This window comes from Hoplias malabaricus, chromosome 3 (assembly GCF_029633855.1).
Source record: "Hoplias malabaricus isolate fHopMal1 chromosome 3, fHopMal1.hap1, whole genome shotgun sequence".
NCBI classification, from domain to species: domain Eukaryota; kingdom Metazoa; phylum Chordata; class Actinopteri; order Characiformes; family Erythrinidae; genus Hoplias; species Hoplias malabaricus.
Window position 1 is genome coordinate 47,862,358 of NC_089802.1, and position 13,266 is coordinate 47,875,623.

At 39.4% G+C, this 13,266-nt stretch overlaps 1 protein-coding gene across 6 annotated transcripts in view; it reads left to right on the forward strand.

Annotated features, from left to right (window-relative positions):
- Nucleotides 1–11,751, forward strand: part of phc2b (polyhomeotic homolog 2b (Drosophila)) — a 40,075-nt gene extending 28,324 nt beyond the window's left edge. For all 6 annotated transcript variants that reach the window (XM_066666007.1, XM_066666005.1, XM_066666006.1 and 3 more), the window contains 8 exons: nt 2,054–2,403; nt 3,053–3,218; nt 4,757–4,935; nt 5,521–5,653; nt 6,051–6,177; nt 6,317–6,437; nt 8,545–8,821; nt 10,530–11,751. In XM_066666007.1, coding sequence (XP_066522104.1) covers nt 2,054–2,403; nt 3,053–3,218; nt 4,757–4,935; nt 5,521–5,653; nt 6,051–6,177; nt 6,317–6,437; nt 8,545–8,821; nt 10,530–10,684 — 1,508 coding nt within the window. In that variant the 3' untranslated portion in view covers nt 10,685–11,751. The remainder of the gene's footprint in view (nt 1–2,053; nt 2,404–3,052; nt 3,219–4,756; nt 4,936–5,520; nt 5,654–6,050; nt 6,178–6,316; nt 6,438–8,544; nt 8,822–10,529) is intronic.
- Nucleotides 11,752–13,266: the final 1,515 nt, after the last annotated feature.

Sequence of the window (13,266 nt, forward strand, 5' to 3'; positions counted from 1 at the left end):
AACCATGGCAGAAAAATATGATCTGGTGGATGAAACCTCATAACGTTGAAAAGCATGAAAAGAGATGAGGATGCTGCCCCATATGTGGGTAATATTTACTGTTCCAGATCATGAGTTAGAAACAAACTTTTGTGGTAATTGAAAGGGTGAATACAAATTACACCCTTTCTTAAAACTTTAACCACATTCAAGCTACTGGTGATTTCTTACTCCAACATACTGTCTCACCCTAAAAGAAAGCGGAGCTTCTGAATGAACACAAACAGTGTTAAAGCTTGTGTTGCTGTGAGACGAGTAGTCCAGAATTGTCTACGTTGCCTGTAAGCTGGTTGAATTTGAGCTTTTCAGTATTAGACAGGAAGTTTTGACATCATAAACATTATTTCATGTTATATTGCTTCCCTTGTTATTTATGTTTAATTTTGGTTTGCACTTTGCTGAATGGTGCCTTTTTCTTTCTTTCTCTCTCTCTCCCTCCCTTTTCCTTTCTCTCTCTCTCTCTCTCCCTCCCTCCCTCCCTCTATCCTTTCTCTCTTCCTCCCTCCCTCTTTCCTTTCTCTCTCCCTCCCTCCCTCTTTCCTGTCTCTCTGTTGGGTACACACTCTCTTTCATTTGGACTAAAAGCTAAGGAATGTTGTGAGGGTTAAAAACAGCACCTAAACACGTTTTTCTGTTGACAGGAGTTGACCGTTTAACAGAAGGGAAAGACAAAACATTATAAGGAGTCCAGTAAAGTGTGTCTGTCTGTGTGTGTTCCTTTTCAGAGTTCATTGTGTATTTATAAAAGTCGTCTTGGCTGTGATGAGAATGTCAGGGGACTTTAAAGTAACCCAGAAGATAAAATATTGTTTGCGTGTGCTGTGGTAGACTAGAAAGTCTGGGGTTTTCCAGGGCTGGGCTCTGCAGTCTAGAGGGATTAACTCATCAACTTCTTTTTTCTGACAGAGAGAGAGAGAGAGCGAGCAGTGGCAAAGGATGGAGCACTGACTCATCTGAGTCAACTATCCCACGCCTTTGAGACGAGAGAGAAAAGTACATTCTCACATTTTTATTGTTTGTCATTAAAGGACTTCCGGTTTTGAGTAGACTGAGGAGGTCCACTCCTTCTTTGTCCTTTGTTCTCTTTCTTTTACACTCTCATAGACACCCACACACACACACACACATACATACACACACACACACATACACACAAGATAAAGTAACTGATATTGATTCCACTCAGGGCTAAGGGGCCTGGAGTCCTGCTGAATCCACCCCACAGTTTAACACAATTTCCAGCAAGTCCTGCAACCTCACACCTATTAGCAGCACCAAAAACAGTTTCCATGGCACTTTCCTGGATACAATGCTTTTACCTCAAAACAAACATTCAGATTCCAACAGCTGCAGATCCATTGCTAGAAACACAAGAGACTATGATTTAAGGAGGGAGGTTTGAACATGACTCAAGTTCCAGTTACAATTCGCTCACATATACATACTTCCTCAATAAATCATATTTGTGTGTGGAAAAAAAACTTGGTGCTGCAACATTGGACATTCCTAGAGCACTAGCATTGAGTAATCTATGTGAACGATAGTGCCTATGTGGCATACTGGAATACTATGATCAGACTGAGGTTTTTTGCAAGTCATCCCTACATCTAAATTGCTCGTGCAGCACGTTAGTCACATGAAACCTGAATACTGTTCTCCTCATTTTTGCACATGTTTATTCCAGGTGCTTTAGTTTCTACTAATCATCCAAAAAGACATGGTAAATTGACTGGCTGTGTCAAATTGTCCATAGTTGGGACTGTGTGAATGTAATGCCCAGCGATTGACCTGGTGGCCTGTCCAGGGTGTGGTGCTCCCTTGTGATGATCTGAGTTCCTGAATGATCTAAGTTCAAGGCTGTGTAACTTCAAAAATATCAACTACAGTCGCTGTGTACAGACTTTCTCATTTTCAGGAAATACCAGTTAAATAAGGACAACATAAATGCATCTTGTGTGTCATATACTACATAACCTGACACTGACATTTCTGTACGTCTATGTTCTCTTTCAAGCATACGCCCAGATTCAACCCCAAGCCTTGATCAAACAGCAGCCTCAGCAGTTTGTCATTCAGTCCCAAGCTCCGCCCACTCCTCGAATGCAGACCTTGATGCAGACTGCCTCCATCCAGCCGCACGCACAGACCACCTCACTGGCCATACAGAGCTCCACACAGAGCTCTACTGGACCTATCCCTGTCCTGCCCAAACCACCAATCCACAACCAGGCTCCAAGCCAACAGGCCACCATCTTCCATTCCACAGTGAGCCAGCATGGAGCACAGTCTGGCCTTGGCCAGCACAAACCTCAGCCTGTCCAGCTAACAGCCATCAACCTGCAGATTCAGCCTGCACACAGCCAGGTACGTTAGTGTACCTGAGGGTTTTTTTTGTCACACTCAGAAGTCAGGGGACTACATTCTTAGAGAATAACTTTCTAAAAAAAATGGTTCCTGGCCTGTTGTGAGCTTTTTTTTTTTTTGAAAGAAAGAAACTAAAAATACATTTACTGAGGCCTTGTTGAATCTAATGTAAACTAAACCTGTCTACAGCTGTAGGTAATACTTTATTTGTCTGTAAAACCTTTAGAGGGCAGCAGTGAGTCTGTTTGAACACTAGCTGTATCTGTCATCAATTAGCAACTAAGCTACTATGTCTCACCAGCCAGGACAAATATTGAGTATTTAATATCAGTTATTTGAACAGCACTCAGTCAACAACAAAAATGTCATGATTATGATAAAGATATGTGGGAAAAAGCTTGTCATACTGCTTTCATATTTGGTGGCGGTTTTAAGGTTTAAAACGGTTGTTTACACTCACATACTTCATTCACAAACACAATACTTTTAAAGTGTCATCTTTCAAAGCAACCAGTGACATTTCCTAAGAAATGGGTTGGCCACTTTTATTTCTTTTTAAATGTGACTGAGTAAAAGTGAAACAGAAATTTAAAAAACAAGTCTTTTGTTCTGCAGCTTTACTTCTCTTTTTTTTTCCCCTCACCCAAAGGCTTCCAGACTTGCTCAGGATAATAAGGATAAACCCACGTCTCTGGTAATGAGAGAGATTTGTCCACCTCTGGTCCCACAGGTCACCACATCCACGCCATCACAAGACACCAATCCTCCCGAGCCACCTAAAGCAGACACAGGAAGCACCATAAGCCAAACGCAAGGTAAAAAATCCTAATACTTTGGCATTTTCATGGCATAGAGTGAAAATTTCACCTGATATCAGGCTCTGCTGTAATGCAACACTGTCAGGGACACACTGAACATAAGCCTGAAACATTCACCATTGTCACTCCTACTGCTTTTCATTATAAAGTAGAACCTGTAGCAATACAAAAGCCTTTTATAATAGAATAGGGTGTGATTTCCTGGATTCAGACACATTCACAACTCAGAACACACTCACTACTTCCAGATCTATAAATAAATTCATAATAAACCATGCTGTTTATTCCTAGTTCTATTCAGTGTGTGTGTGTGTGTGTGTGTGTGTGTATATATATATATATATATATAACAAAACAGAGCAACGAGAATTGATTTACATATGTCAGTCACAGTAACAAAAACAACCTCTTTATTTGTAAGGAATGAAGAGAGGTTGGAACATCAATTACATATTTCTGCCACGTACATTCACACCAGTGTCATATGTAGACTAATGGAGAACATGGGATGTTTATTCACTATATAATCTGGATTAGCCCATAAAACGACTGCTGTAACAGGTTTATTTTATGGCCTGAAATGTGACAAGACATTCAGTTCTGAATTTAGAATAAGCAGTGGAGGCGCTGCCAAAGTAAGACATGTGTTTATTCTTTCAGAAAGTGAGCTGGTGATTCAGAGAATGTCGCAACCACAGCTGGAGGAAACAGAAAAAAGCATTGGTTTCTTCCTCCCACATGTTTTAGTGAATTTGTTGTAGTGTGTGTACTCCTTTGGGGAAGGGGGTGGGTGGGTGTGGAAGGGGGCGGTGAGAAGAAGGGAGAGATTTCCCATGAAAGAGAAGGCAGAACAGAGGAGTGACAGAGAGAAACTCACAGGAGTGAACTGGGAATACACACTTCTCCAGCAGTGCGTTGTGCACAGTATGGAATGAGACTACCGGCACAGTTTGAGACGGAGTTTAAAAATGCTGCTAAAGAGAAGCAGTTTTTAGCCTATGTTGGTGAGCTTTATCTTTTATCACATGTTGTAACTTTGATTTGTTTCATGTCAGTTGTCAGAGAGGGAAAGGGGTGGAGAGAGCGTGAGAGAGATATTAGCATTGGCATGTATCTGTTTATGGCATAAATTCAGGCAAGTTTTAACCTGAAATCATGACAAGGTTGAAGGTCTTTTATATGAAATGTATACTTTGAACAGTTTCTAATGTATAGTTCTTAAACCACATTTCAGATAAGAATCATTACATCATTGAAATATAAAGTGAAAGCTGAAGCAGTTAATCTTCCAGCAAGAGTTACTCTATTTCTCTTTTTGGGGTGTTTTTGGTCAAACGTAATCCTGTGGTCATTTGCATAAAGCTTAATTGTATTTTGGCCTTAAATTTGACCCCTTTACCTGCCGTAAGTTTAGAACAGACTCTTTAGGGAAATGCTGGAAAGAGGAAAACAACAGAGCGTGGACTCTTCCCGGGAGTATGGTGTAGGGTGCATGGTTGCTCTGGTGACAAGTCCACTGTGTTGCTTTTGCGCAGTCTCGGAGGAGACGGGGCCCACAAACACGCCCATGACATCGGCGCCTGTGACATCAGGGGCAGAGAGCGCGCGGCCGGGTAGTGCAGAGAGCAGACCACCACAGGCTGTGGTAAAGCCACACGTGCTCACACACGTCATCGAGGGCTTCGTCATCCAGGAGGGAGCGGAACCCTTTCCTGTGAGTGGTGTGGGTGTGTGTGTGTGTGTGTGTGTGTCAGTAATCAAAATCATTGCGCCCACTTGTGGCCACATTGTCTAAACTCATTCATTGGGAATTCATGTGACACTGACCCTGTAAGGTTTTATATTTTATACTTTATTAAATTCATATTTTCCTGATTAAAGAAAATATTAAGTAATGTTAAATTTATGAATTATGTTAGACGTGTTTAAAAAATCTGAACGCTTAATTTATTTACTCTATTTTATTATTTACATCTTTTTGCCCTCTGTGCACTGCAAACATTACACTTCAGACACACCCATACTAATATTTTAGCACATACATTGTACTGTAGAACACTGAGACTCCCATAGTCTGCATCTTGTCTATAATAAGAACTGCTATATGAGAAAGATGAATGAAGTTTTCTAAAATTGCCTAATTTTTATACTGCTTTTTAACTTTCCAGTTCCATGTTACACACAGCAATGATTCAAATATAGATATTTTAAAGGAACCTTTTTAATTGATCATAGTGTTATATAACCAATATGCCTCAAAAACTGTGTTGATGTGTGAATGAATATGCTGTTCTTACAGGTGGAACGGCCTCCAGTTCAGAGTGACAGTCTTAAGAAAGCAGAGCAGCAGCTGCCCTCTGACCCTGAGAAAACTTCACTCAGTAATGCCCCCAATACCACTGACTCTGAGCCTGAGGAACCTGCACAGCAAGGTGGGGTGTGCATTTTTTTGCTGGAGGTCTAAAGGCCAGAGAACACTGATGGGGACTAAAACATTTCTCAGAAAAAGAGCTGTTGTATAAAATGAACAATAGTCAGTGAGAAGGGAACATTCTGAAATCTTTTAAATATTAAACAAAAGTACCAGACTGACTAAACAGCATAGTGTGCACAAAAGTTAAAGCAACAAATTGTAAGTGTGTTTAATGCAACAATGGCTTCCTCTGTATATATTATTATTATTATGATTAAAATTTTCAGTTATAGAGAGGGATTAAAGAGTGAACACACAAATAGGGAATTGTTAACAAATAATGAGCATATGTTCAAGCCAAATTAATGCTTGTCAGTGCAGGATCATTGACGTATGCATGGTGCTATTTTTCTCAGATGCAGGGGTCAGGGATGAGGAGGAGCCGGATGAGCCCAAGCTAACGTGTGAGTTGTGCGGCTGGGTTGACTTTGCCTATAAATTTAAAGGCTCCAAGCGATTCTGCTCCATGGTTTGTGCAAAAAGGTAAGGCAATTAAATGTTAATTCCCTTAAACTGTTACTTTACAATCCAAAGTAACAGTAACATCCAACAATGTTGGATGGAAGAGCTCTGCAGTACATGATCTTATATGACTTAAAGGTGTCCTCTTCCTCTCAACCAGGTACAATGTAGGGTGCTCGAAGCGGATTGGCCTCTTCCACCCTGACCGCAGCAAAACAGCCAATCGGTGGAAACGAAGGTCACACAGTCGAGGTCGAAGAAGCACAGAAGCAAAGAAACAGGTAAACAAACGGCACATACAAATATGGTTTTATTAAAGCGCATCATGAGCTCACATGCTTGTGTTGATAAGAAATTTGCATTGACCAGTTTGTACCATTTAATTTAACACACCTGTTTCAGTTAGCAAAGCCTTCAGGAGCCTTTAAATGTGAGAATCAGGTGAATGTGATTAGACAGATCAATAACAATGATTTCTTAATCTCCTGATCTCAGTTATTTAGCTGAAAAGAGAATGCAGAAAAAAATATGCAACAAACAGGATGTAAATAGAATAGTGCTTTTTTTGTTGTTGTTGAGTTGAACCAAATGCCTCAGACTAAATGAGACCAGATGCTTTTTATTGAGACATCAAGAGTCTTACATGAACAACATTAATTCTGGCTTGTGATGAATTGAGAACACAATTAGAGGGTTGTGTTGGTAAATGTAGCTCATTTAGGCTGGAGCTGTTTATGTCATCAGTTTAGATGTAATAAATGTCAACAGCTCAGAAGAAAGTTGGCTAATCAGATACATTGCACTTTTGGTTTGTATTTTAATGGTTGCTTACACTGAACAAAGCTATTACATTTTTAGACGTGATTCTTTACATGGCTGTTGCTAGCTAAAATTCCATAATCATATCAGGCCTAATGCTGTAAAATGTGTTTGCATTAACACAACAAACATAGAATCATTATATTGTACATTATTGTTGCCAATATTTATTAAAGGGGACGTCTAAGATTGTGGGCAGTCGCAGTACAATCTGGTTGTTTACATTCCGAGACTAATGGTGCTTTTCCACTGCATGAAACCTACTTGACTCATGTAGGTTTTCAGTCCCATGTGTAAACCCTGCAGAGCGCTGATTGGCCAGAGCCAAGTCAATCACCACAAAATTAAGACCTCATTCAAATCCAGCACAAACTCACCGCCTGTAAAATCTCTTAAGTTACAACAGCTTTCACGTTTATTTTTACTGGACCCACAACGGCAGTTCGTAACTTTACCTCAAGATGTTTTGAAGAGGTTTATATGCTCCTTGGGTAGGGTGACCAGACGTCCTCTTTTACCCGGACATGTCCTCTTTTTTAGACTTAAAAAATGTCCAGGCGGAATTTCACAAACGTCCGGGATTTTGTTTTTCTAGAGCTTACATAGAACGCTAGAGAAGCGTTTCGTTCACAAACTAGTCCCACCCTACCCCTACTCCGTTTGGTTCGCTTGAGTGAGAAGGGGGAGTGGTGAAGTAGCCTAAAATCTGTGAAAGCCGAACGTGCAGCTAGTAAAACTGATCTGTAAGAACTTGGGCGCAGTTGTGATTTAGTCCAAATAGATCTTATTTGCCCTTTCAGATCCTTTTTTTAAATTTAATTAATTAATTTCTTTATTTATTTTTTAAATTCCGGATCCTTGTTTTTCAGTTTCAGATTGATCTAGCATGAGTGTTCAGTGATATTTCTCATAGTCAACAGTGAGGAAGGTCCTCAACCTTCATTGCTATGCTGTCACTCATTATACCACACCCCTCTCCGCTGATGTCCCGCCTCCCACGTTAGATCAGGGCCAGAACTCAGAAACTAAAAAAACAAGGATCTGAAAGTGGGGAAAAAAAGGATCTGAAAGTGAAAATAAAATCTGTGACTAAAAAAAAAGATATGAAGCTAAAAAAAATAAGATCTGAATCTGAAAATATAAAATCTGTAACTGAAAAATATAAGACTTCAAATATTGTCAATTATTTTGTAGAAAATACCATTTATAACAAAAATAGTACAGTTACTGTTACTTCCAAATATTTGAACTGTGATGTGCATGAGAAACTACAAAAACATTTTTCCCAGTCCACGCAATTGTTTTAACATGTGGTAGTAGAAGAGGACACTGAAGAAGAGATGAGAATTTCTTGACACTTACTTGTGCCCAGTGTTTTCTAAAACTTTGTCAGGGAAATGAAAAGTAGTGTTATAGAACGTCTGATTAAGGGTACTTCATGGTACATGCTTCAGTTATTCCTTAACTCTATGTAGTGAAATTTAGTGAAATAAGTGAAGTTTATTTCTGTCATTTTGAGTTCTTTTTTATTGCCTTGTGTGACAGGACTGTGTGTTTTTGTCTCTGCAGAAGTTGTCTGTGTCTCAGCAGTCTCAAGGGGAGTCTGTGTCCTCTCCACTCCCCTCTCAACCCAGTCAGGGAGAGTCCAGCCCCTGCTCTGACATCTCCAGCTATGAAGAGCCTCCCTCCCCACTGTCCATCGCCAGCTCGGGTCCTGTGGGGCCACTCCGAGGGGTCAACACCTCAGACACAGAAGAGCTTCCTCTGCTCAGCCAGCACTTCTTGCCCTGTGACCCCACCAAGTGGAATGTCCAGGAAGTGTTTGAGTTCATCCGCTCACTGCCTGGTCAGTGGCTGCTTTTGTCTAGACAGGGTTTATTTACTGACAGATTCGAGGCTTAGTGTGGTGCCACAAGTCACTTTATGTAAATTTGTCTCATAAGTGAAAAAGTATGCATACAAAAAGCAAAATGGGTACTGCCCAGAATTTGCAGAAACACCCAAATATCGCAATTATACAAGGAGGAAAAGTGACAAAACCAAAATGCGAAAAAGGAGTGCTGGAAAAGCGTCGATTAACTTGATGAACGATTATAAACTATGTTGTTTAATAAACAATGAAGATTAAACTAGTTCATACCTACTCTGCACGCAGTACAATTTCAATGCCACCCTAGTTTTCATAAATGCAGTACATTCCTCACCCAAATGAATTCATGTAAGTTTTTGCCTTGAGCCTAAAAAACAAATGTAGCTAACAAATAATGAAAGCTTTGAGCACACTAACCAGCGTAACCCTGGCTGCCTCTCTTGAAGTATTCCAGCCAGACGCACATCTATCGAACCAGTTACAGGAAGCTGAGGGAGTATAAATGACAGATACGGATGTGACCAGCCGATTTACTACTTTGACTCCAGAAACAGAACAAAACATGCAAATACGTTTTCCAGTTGGTCTGTGTTTTTACATTCAGAGTTGCAAACAAGAGCTAGAAAAAAAACATAACACCTCTCTCCAGTCTCACACATCAATTGCCTTGGTTATCTCGTGTTACTGGAGTAAATATAAATAAGCTCAAATTTAATCAAATGATATTCTCACTGCATTACTTCTGCTTTGTCCCAAAATGCCCACTAGCACAACCATGGGATGTGGGGGGGAAAAAATACTGCTTTGTTTTTAGAAGGGCACTCAGTAGTATAGAAATTAAAGTGAGGGTTGGTGTGATTTGGGACAACAGTAATCAGCCAGTGCAACAATTTCAGCCATTTAAGGTGGAATCAATACCCTGCATTCAGTTATTTAAGATGGAATCAATACCACGAGTTCAGCCATTTAAGGTGGAATCAATACCATGGGTTCAGCCAAATTAAGGTGGAACTGAAAAATGGAACAAGTAGCAGGTAAATAACATTTAACAACAAAATCTTTAGTGTACTCAGTAAATTGCTGAGTGAAGCCTACACTTATCAAACTTATTAAATGTATACACTGTTACAGAAACATAAGCATTGGTTCAGAGCCTTGTCCAGGTCTTCAGCTGTGAAAATGCTCTAAGTGTTCTCCATCTCTTAAGAGCCAGTACAGTGTTGATTCTTGTCGTTCTCTGTCAAGATGCATTATTTGCAAAATATGTTGTTGTTATTTTCAGTAAAGAAATATATTGCTTACTCCTGAACATTTTATACTGCACTCTGTCATACTGCACAATGCTGTGGCTTGTCCCTTCGGGAGGGCAAAACAAAAAGCAGGGCAGGGCAAACATGCACGACCAACTATGAAAACAGTGAGCTGAGAACAACACATACAGCATGTGTGCAAATCATTCATTCATTCTCTGCTCAGGATGCCTTTACCCCACTATGCCTTTGCATTGGAATTAGATGTTTGCTAATGTTAATGTTTAATGTTTAAAATGTCAGATATAGCACCATTCAATTTGAACACCTAAACATATGTGTTTATCTGCATTTAAGAGAAAGTTGTTTTAAGTTTTTTTATTAGCATGTTTGTACAACACGGACATAAACCATATATTCTGTTCCAATGGCAGGATGTCAGGAGATTGCAGATGAGTTTCGTTCTCAGGAGATTGATGGACAGGCCATGCTCCTACTGAAGGAAGACCATCTAATGAGCGCCATGAACATCAAGTTGGGTCCAGCACTCAAGATCTTCGCCAGAATTAATATGCTGAAAGACTCTTAGCCTTGGCAGGCACTTTAAGCCTTGGCAGGCGCTGTGTGTGAGTGTGAGAAAGTCTGTTGTAAGGTCACTTAAACTTGACCTAACCCATACAAATGCACTACTATGTTTTTAAAAACTCCATCCTGGCACAGTAACATATATTTAGGCTGCAGCTCTAACCACACTTCCTTAATAAGGCAGAGAAATTTAAAAAAAAAAATGACTCTTATGGACTGTTCTTATGAAGAATGGTACAATCACCCACAGGTCTTGGGTGCATTTCTTATATGTTGAATAAAACAAATGAAATTTAATTATAACTCTTAATCTGCAGATGACACCAAGTCAAAACCAACAACGTTTATAGATGGATCAAGGTCCAAACTTCCAGATACAGCACAAGCATGATAACACAGCAGCCAAAACTGTGCTGATATAAGAAGACATTTTGTAATTTTATACGCTGGCCCAGGCTTCCTCTTTCCATAGTTTGCAAATGTATATTATTGTTGATTTCAGAAATTATTTTCTTTTTGTACATTCTTTTGTATAATTACATTCAAGTAAATTATTGTGCGTGCGTGCGTGTGTGTGTGTGCGCATGCGTGGGTGTGTGTGTGTGTGGTTGGGTGAGTGAGAGAGAGAGACACAGGAGTGAGTGAGACAGAAGGTGTGTCCAAGTTAAACCACAAAAAGGTGCTAAACTGTCAGTGTATGAGAGAAATTCATGTAACTGAAAAAAACACATTCAGTTATTCAGATTTTAATCACATGCCACTAAAAATCAGTATAACAGTTTTACATTAAAAAGGCCAGAATTCTGTATTTATATCACTTTCAGCCTTTACTGAATCATACCTCTTTAAATATTTTTGTGTCAGTACAAAGAACAGCTCAAACTCCCTCAGTGATCTTCAGTGGTTTTGTTTGGGGTTTTGGAATGACAATGTGTTTTATATGTTCCCAGGTTTGTCGGTGTATGTTGCTAGACAGGAATGTGATCAAGTCTTGTGTTTTTGTTGAGTATACTGCCTGTATTTATCAAATGCATTCAATTTGTAATATAATTTTTTAAAGAGGAAAAAAGATTGATGCTGATTCTCAAGTGTTTTGTTATTTCTGAACTCAGAATCTAGTAAGAGAAGTAGTACATCATTTATTACACATGTAGTATATACAACAGTACTACAGTTTTCGTTTACATTACTAAAAAGTCATGGAAGCAAAGCTAAAGATCCAGGCTGTTCCAGTTTTTTTTTTTTTTTTTTTTTTTGGGGGGGGCGCTAAACCATAATTTAAAAGAAACAGTACCATTACTACCTACTTGCTTCCTACAGTGTATTCCAGTGTAAAGACAAAGGAAACATCCTTCTAATGATGCATCTTGAAATTTGGGGTGAATGCTTGAAGGTAGAGGAAAAAAGATAGATAATGATTCTTCTAGAAGGCTAAACATCACATCTCTTAGCTCCCACTTCATTGATTATGCCAGCAGTGGATTCCAGTTATATGATATTCATATAATACGTTTTAGATATGAATGTAACAACCCAAAAAGGATATAAAATGGTAATTTAGCCAAGACAATGATACAGATGAAACCCTGTGAAATACTACAGGACATCACATGACAACATGACTAAATACATTTTCTGTTTTAGGCTGGAATGCTCCTTTCAGTTCAGTGCACAGACACCTGACACTTAAAGGCCCCATCATGGAAAAGTGCATTTACTTCCCAGTTTTGAAGTTCTGATGCTGAAATTTGAGGTCGTAAGAACCACAAACATAACAAGTGTTTCTTAAAAAAATAAATAAAATGTATGCAGAGATGACAAATGTAAAAATCCATTATCCGTTAAAATCTTTCCAGCATTTCATTCCAAATGCTTGGAATGCCTCACAAGCCACCCTCAGTGGTGCTAGGGCATTTTAAACTAAATTTTAGAAGCATCTTTACTGTCTGGATCTACATTTGCCACTTCCGGATGTGTATCTATCAGCCAAAACATTAAAATGTCCTCCCTGTTTATAAACCATTGACCATTTTATCAGTTCTATTTAACATTTAGGATCACTACAGTTGGCAGTTTGTCTCATGATCTCCATACTTAATTAGCACGCTTTCACCTTCTTTTACAATGGTCAGGACCCCCATGTGACCACAGAGTAACTATTATCTAGATGGTAAATAATTCTCATCACTGTAAAGGACACTGACGTGGTGTTTTGTGTGTTGCGCTGGTATGAGTGGATCAGATACAGCAGTGCTGCTGGAGTTTTTAAACACTTGTGTCCACTCACCATTAGACACCTACCTTGTTGGATCACCATGTAGAGGCAACGTCAGAGGCGTTCTTCTGAGAGTAGCTCATCTGATGCTGCACAGGTTGTCCTTTCATCAGCTTGCTGCCCACAGGACACTACTCTGAATATTTTTGGTTGGTGTAATTTTCTCAGTTCATTAGTGACATTGGGATGTTTAAAAACTATGCAGAGCAACTTGGACTACAGTCTATATTGCATCAATATTGTATCTGGACAAATTTGATAAGTTAAATGAAATGTAATTTTAATGGCCGATAGGTGTATGTGTCCTAGTG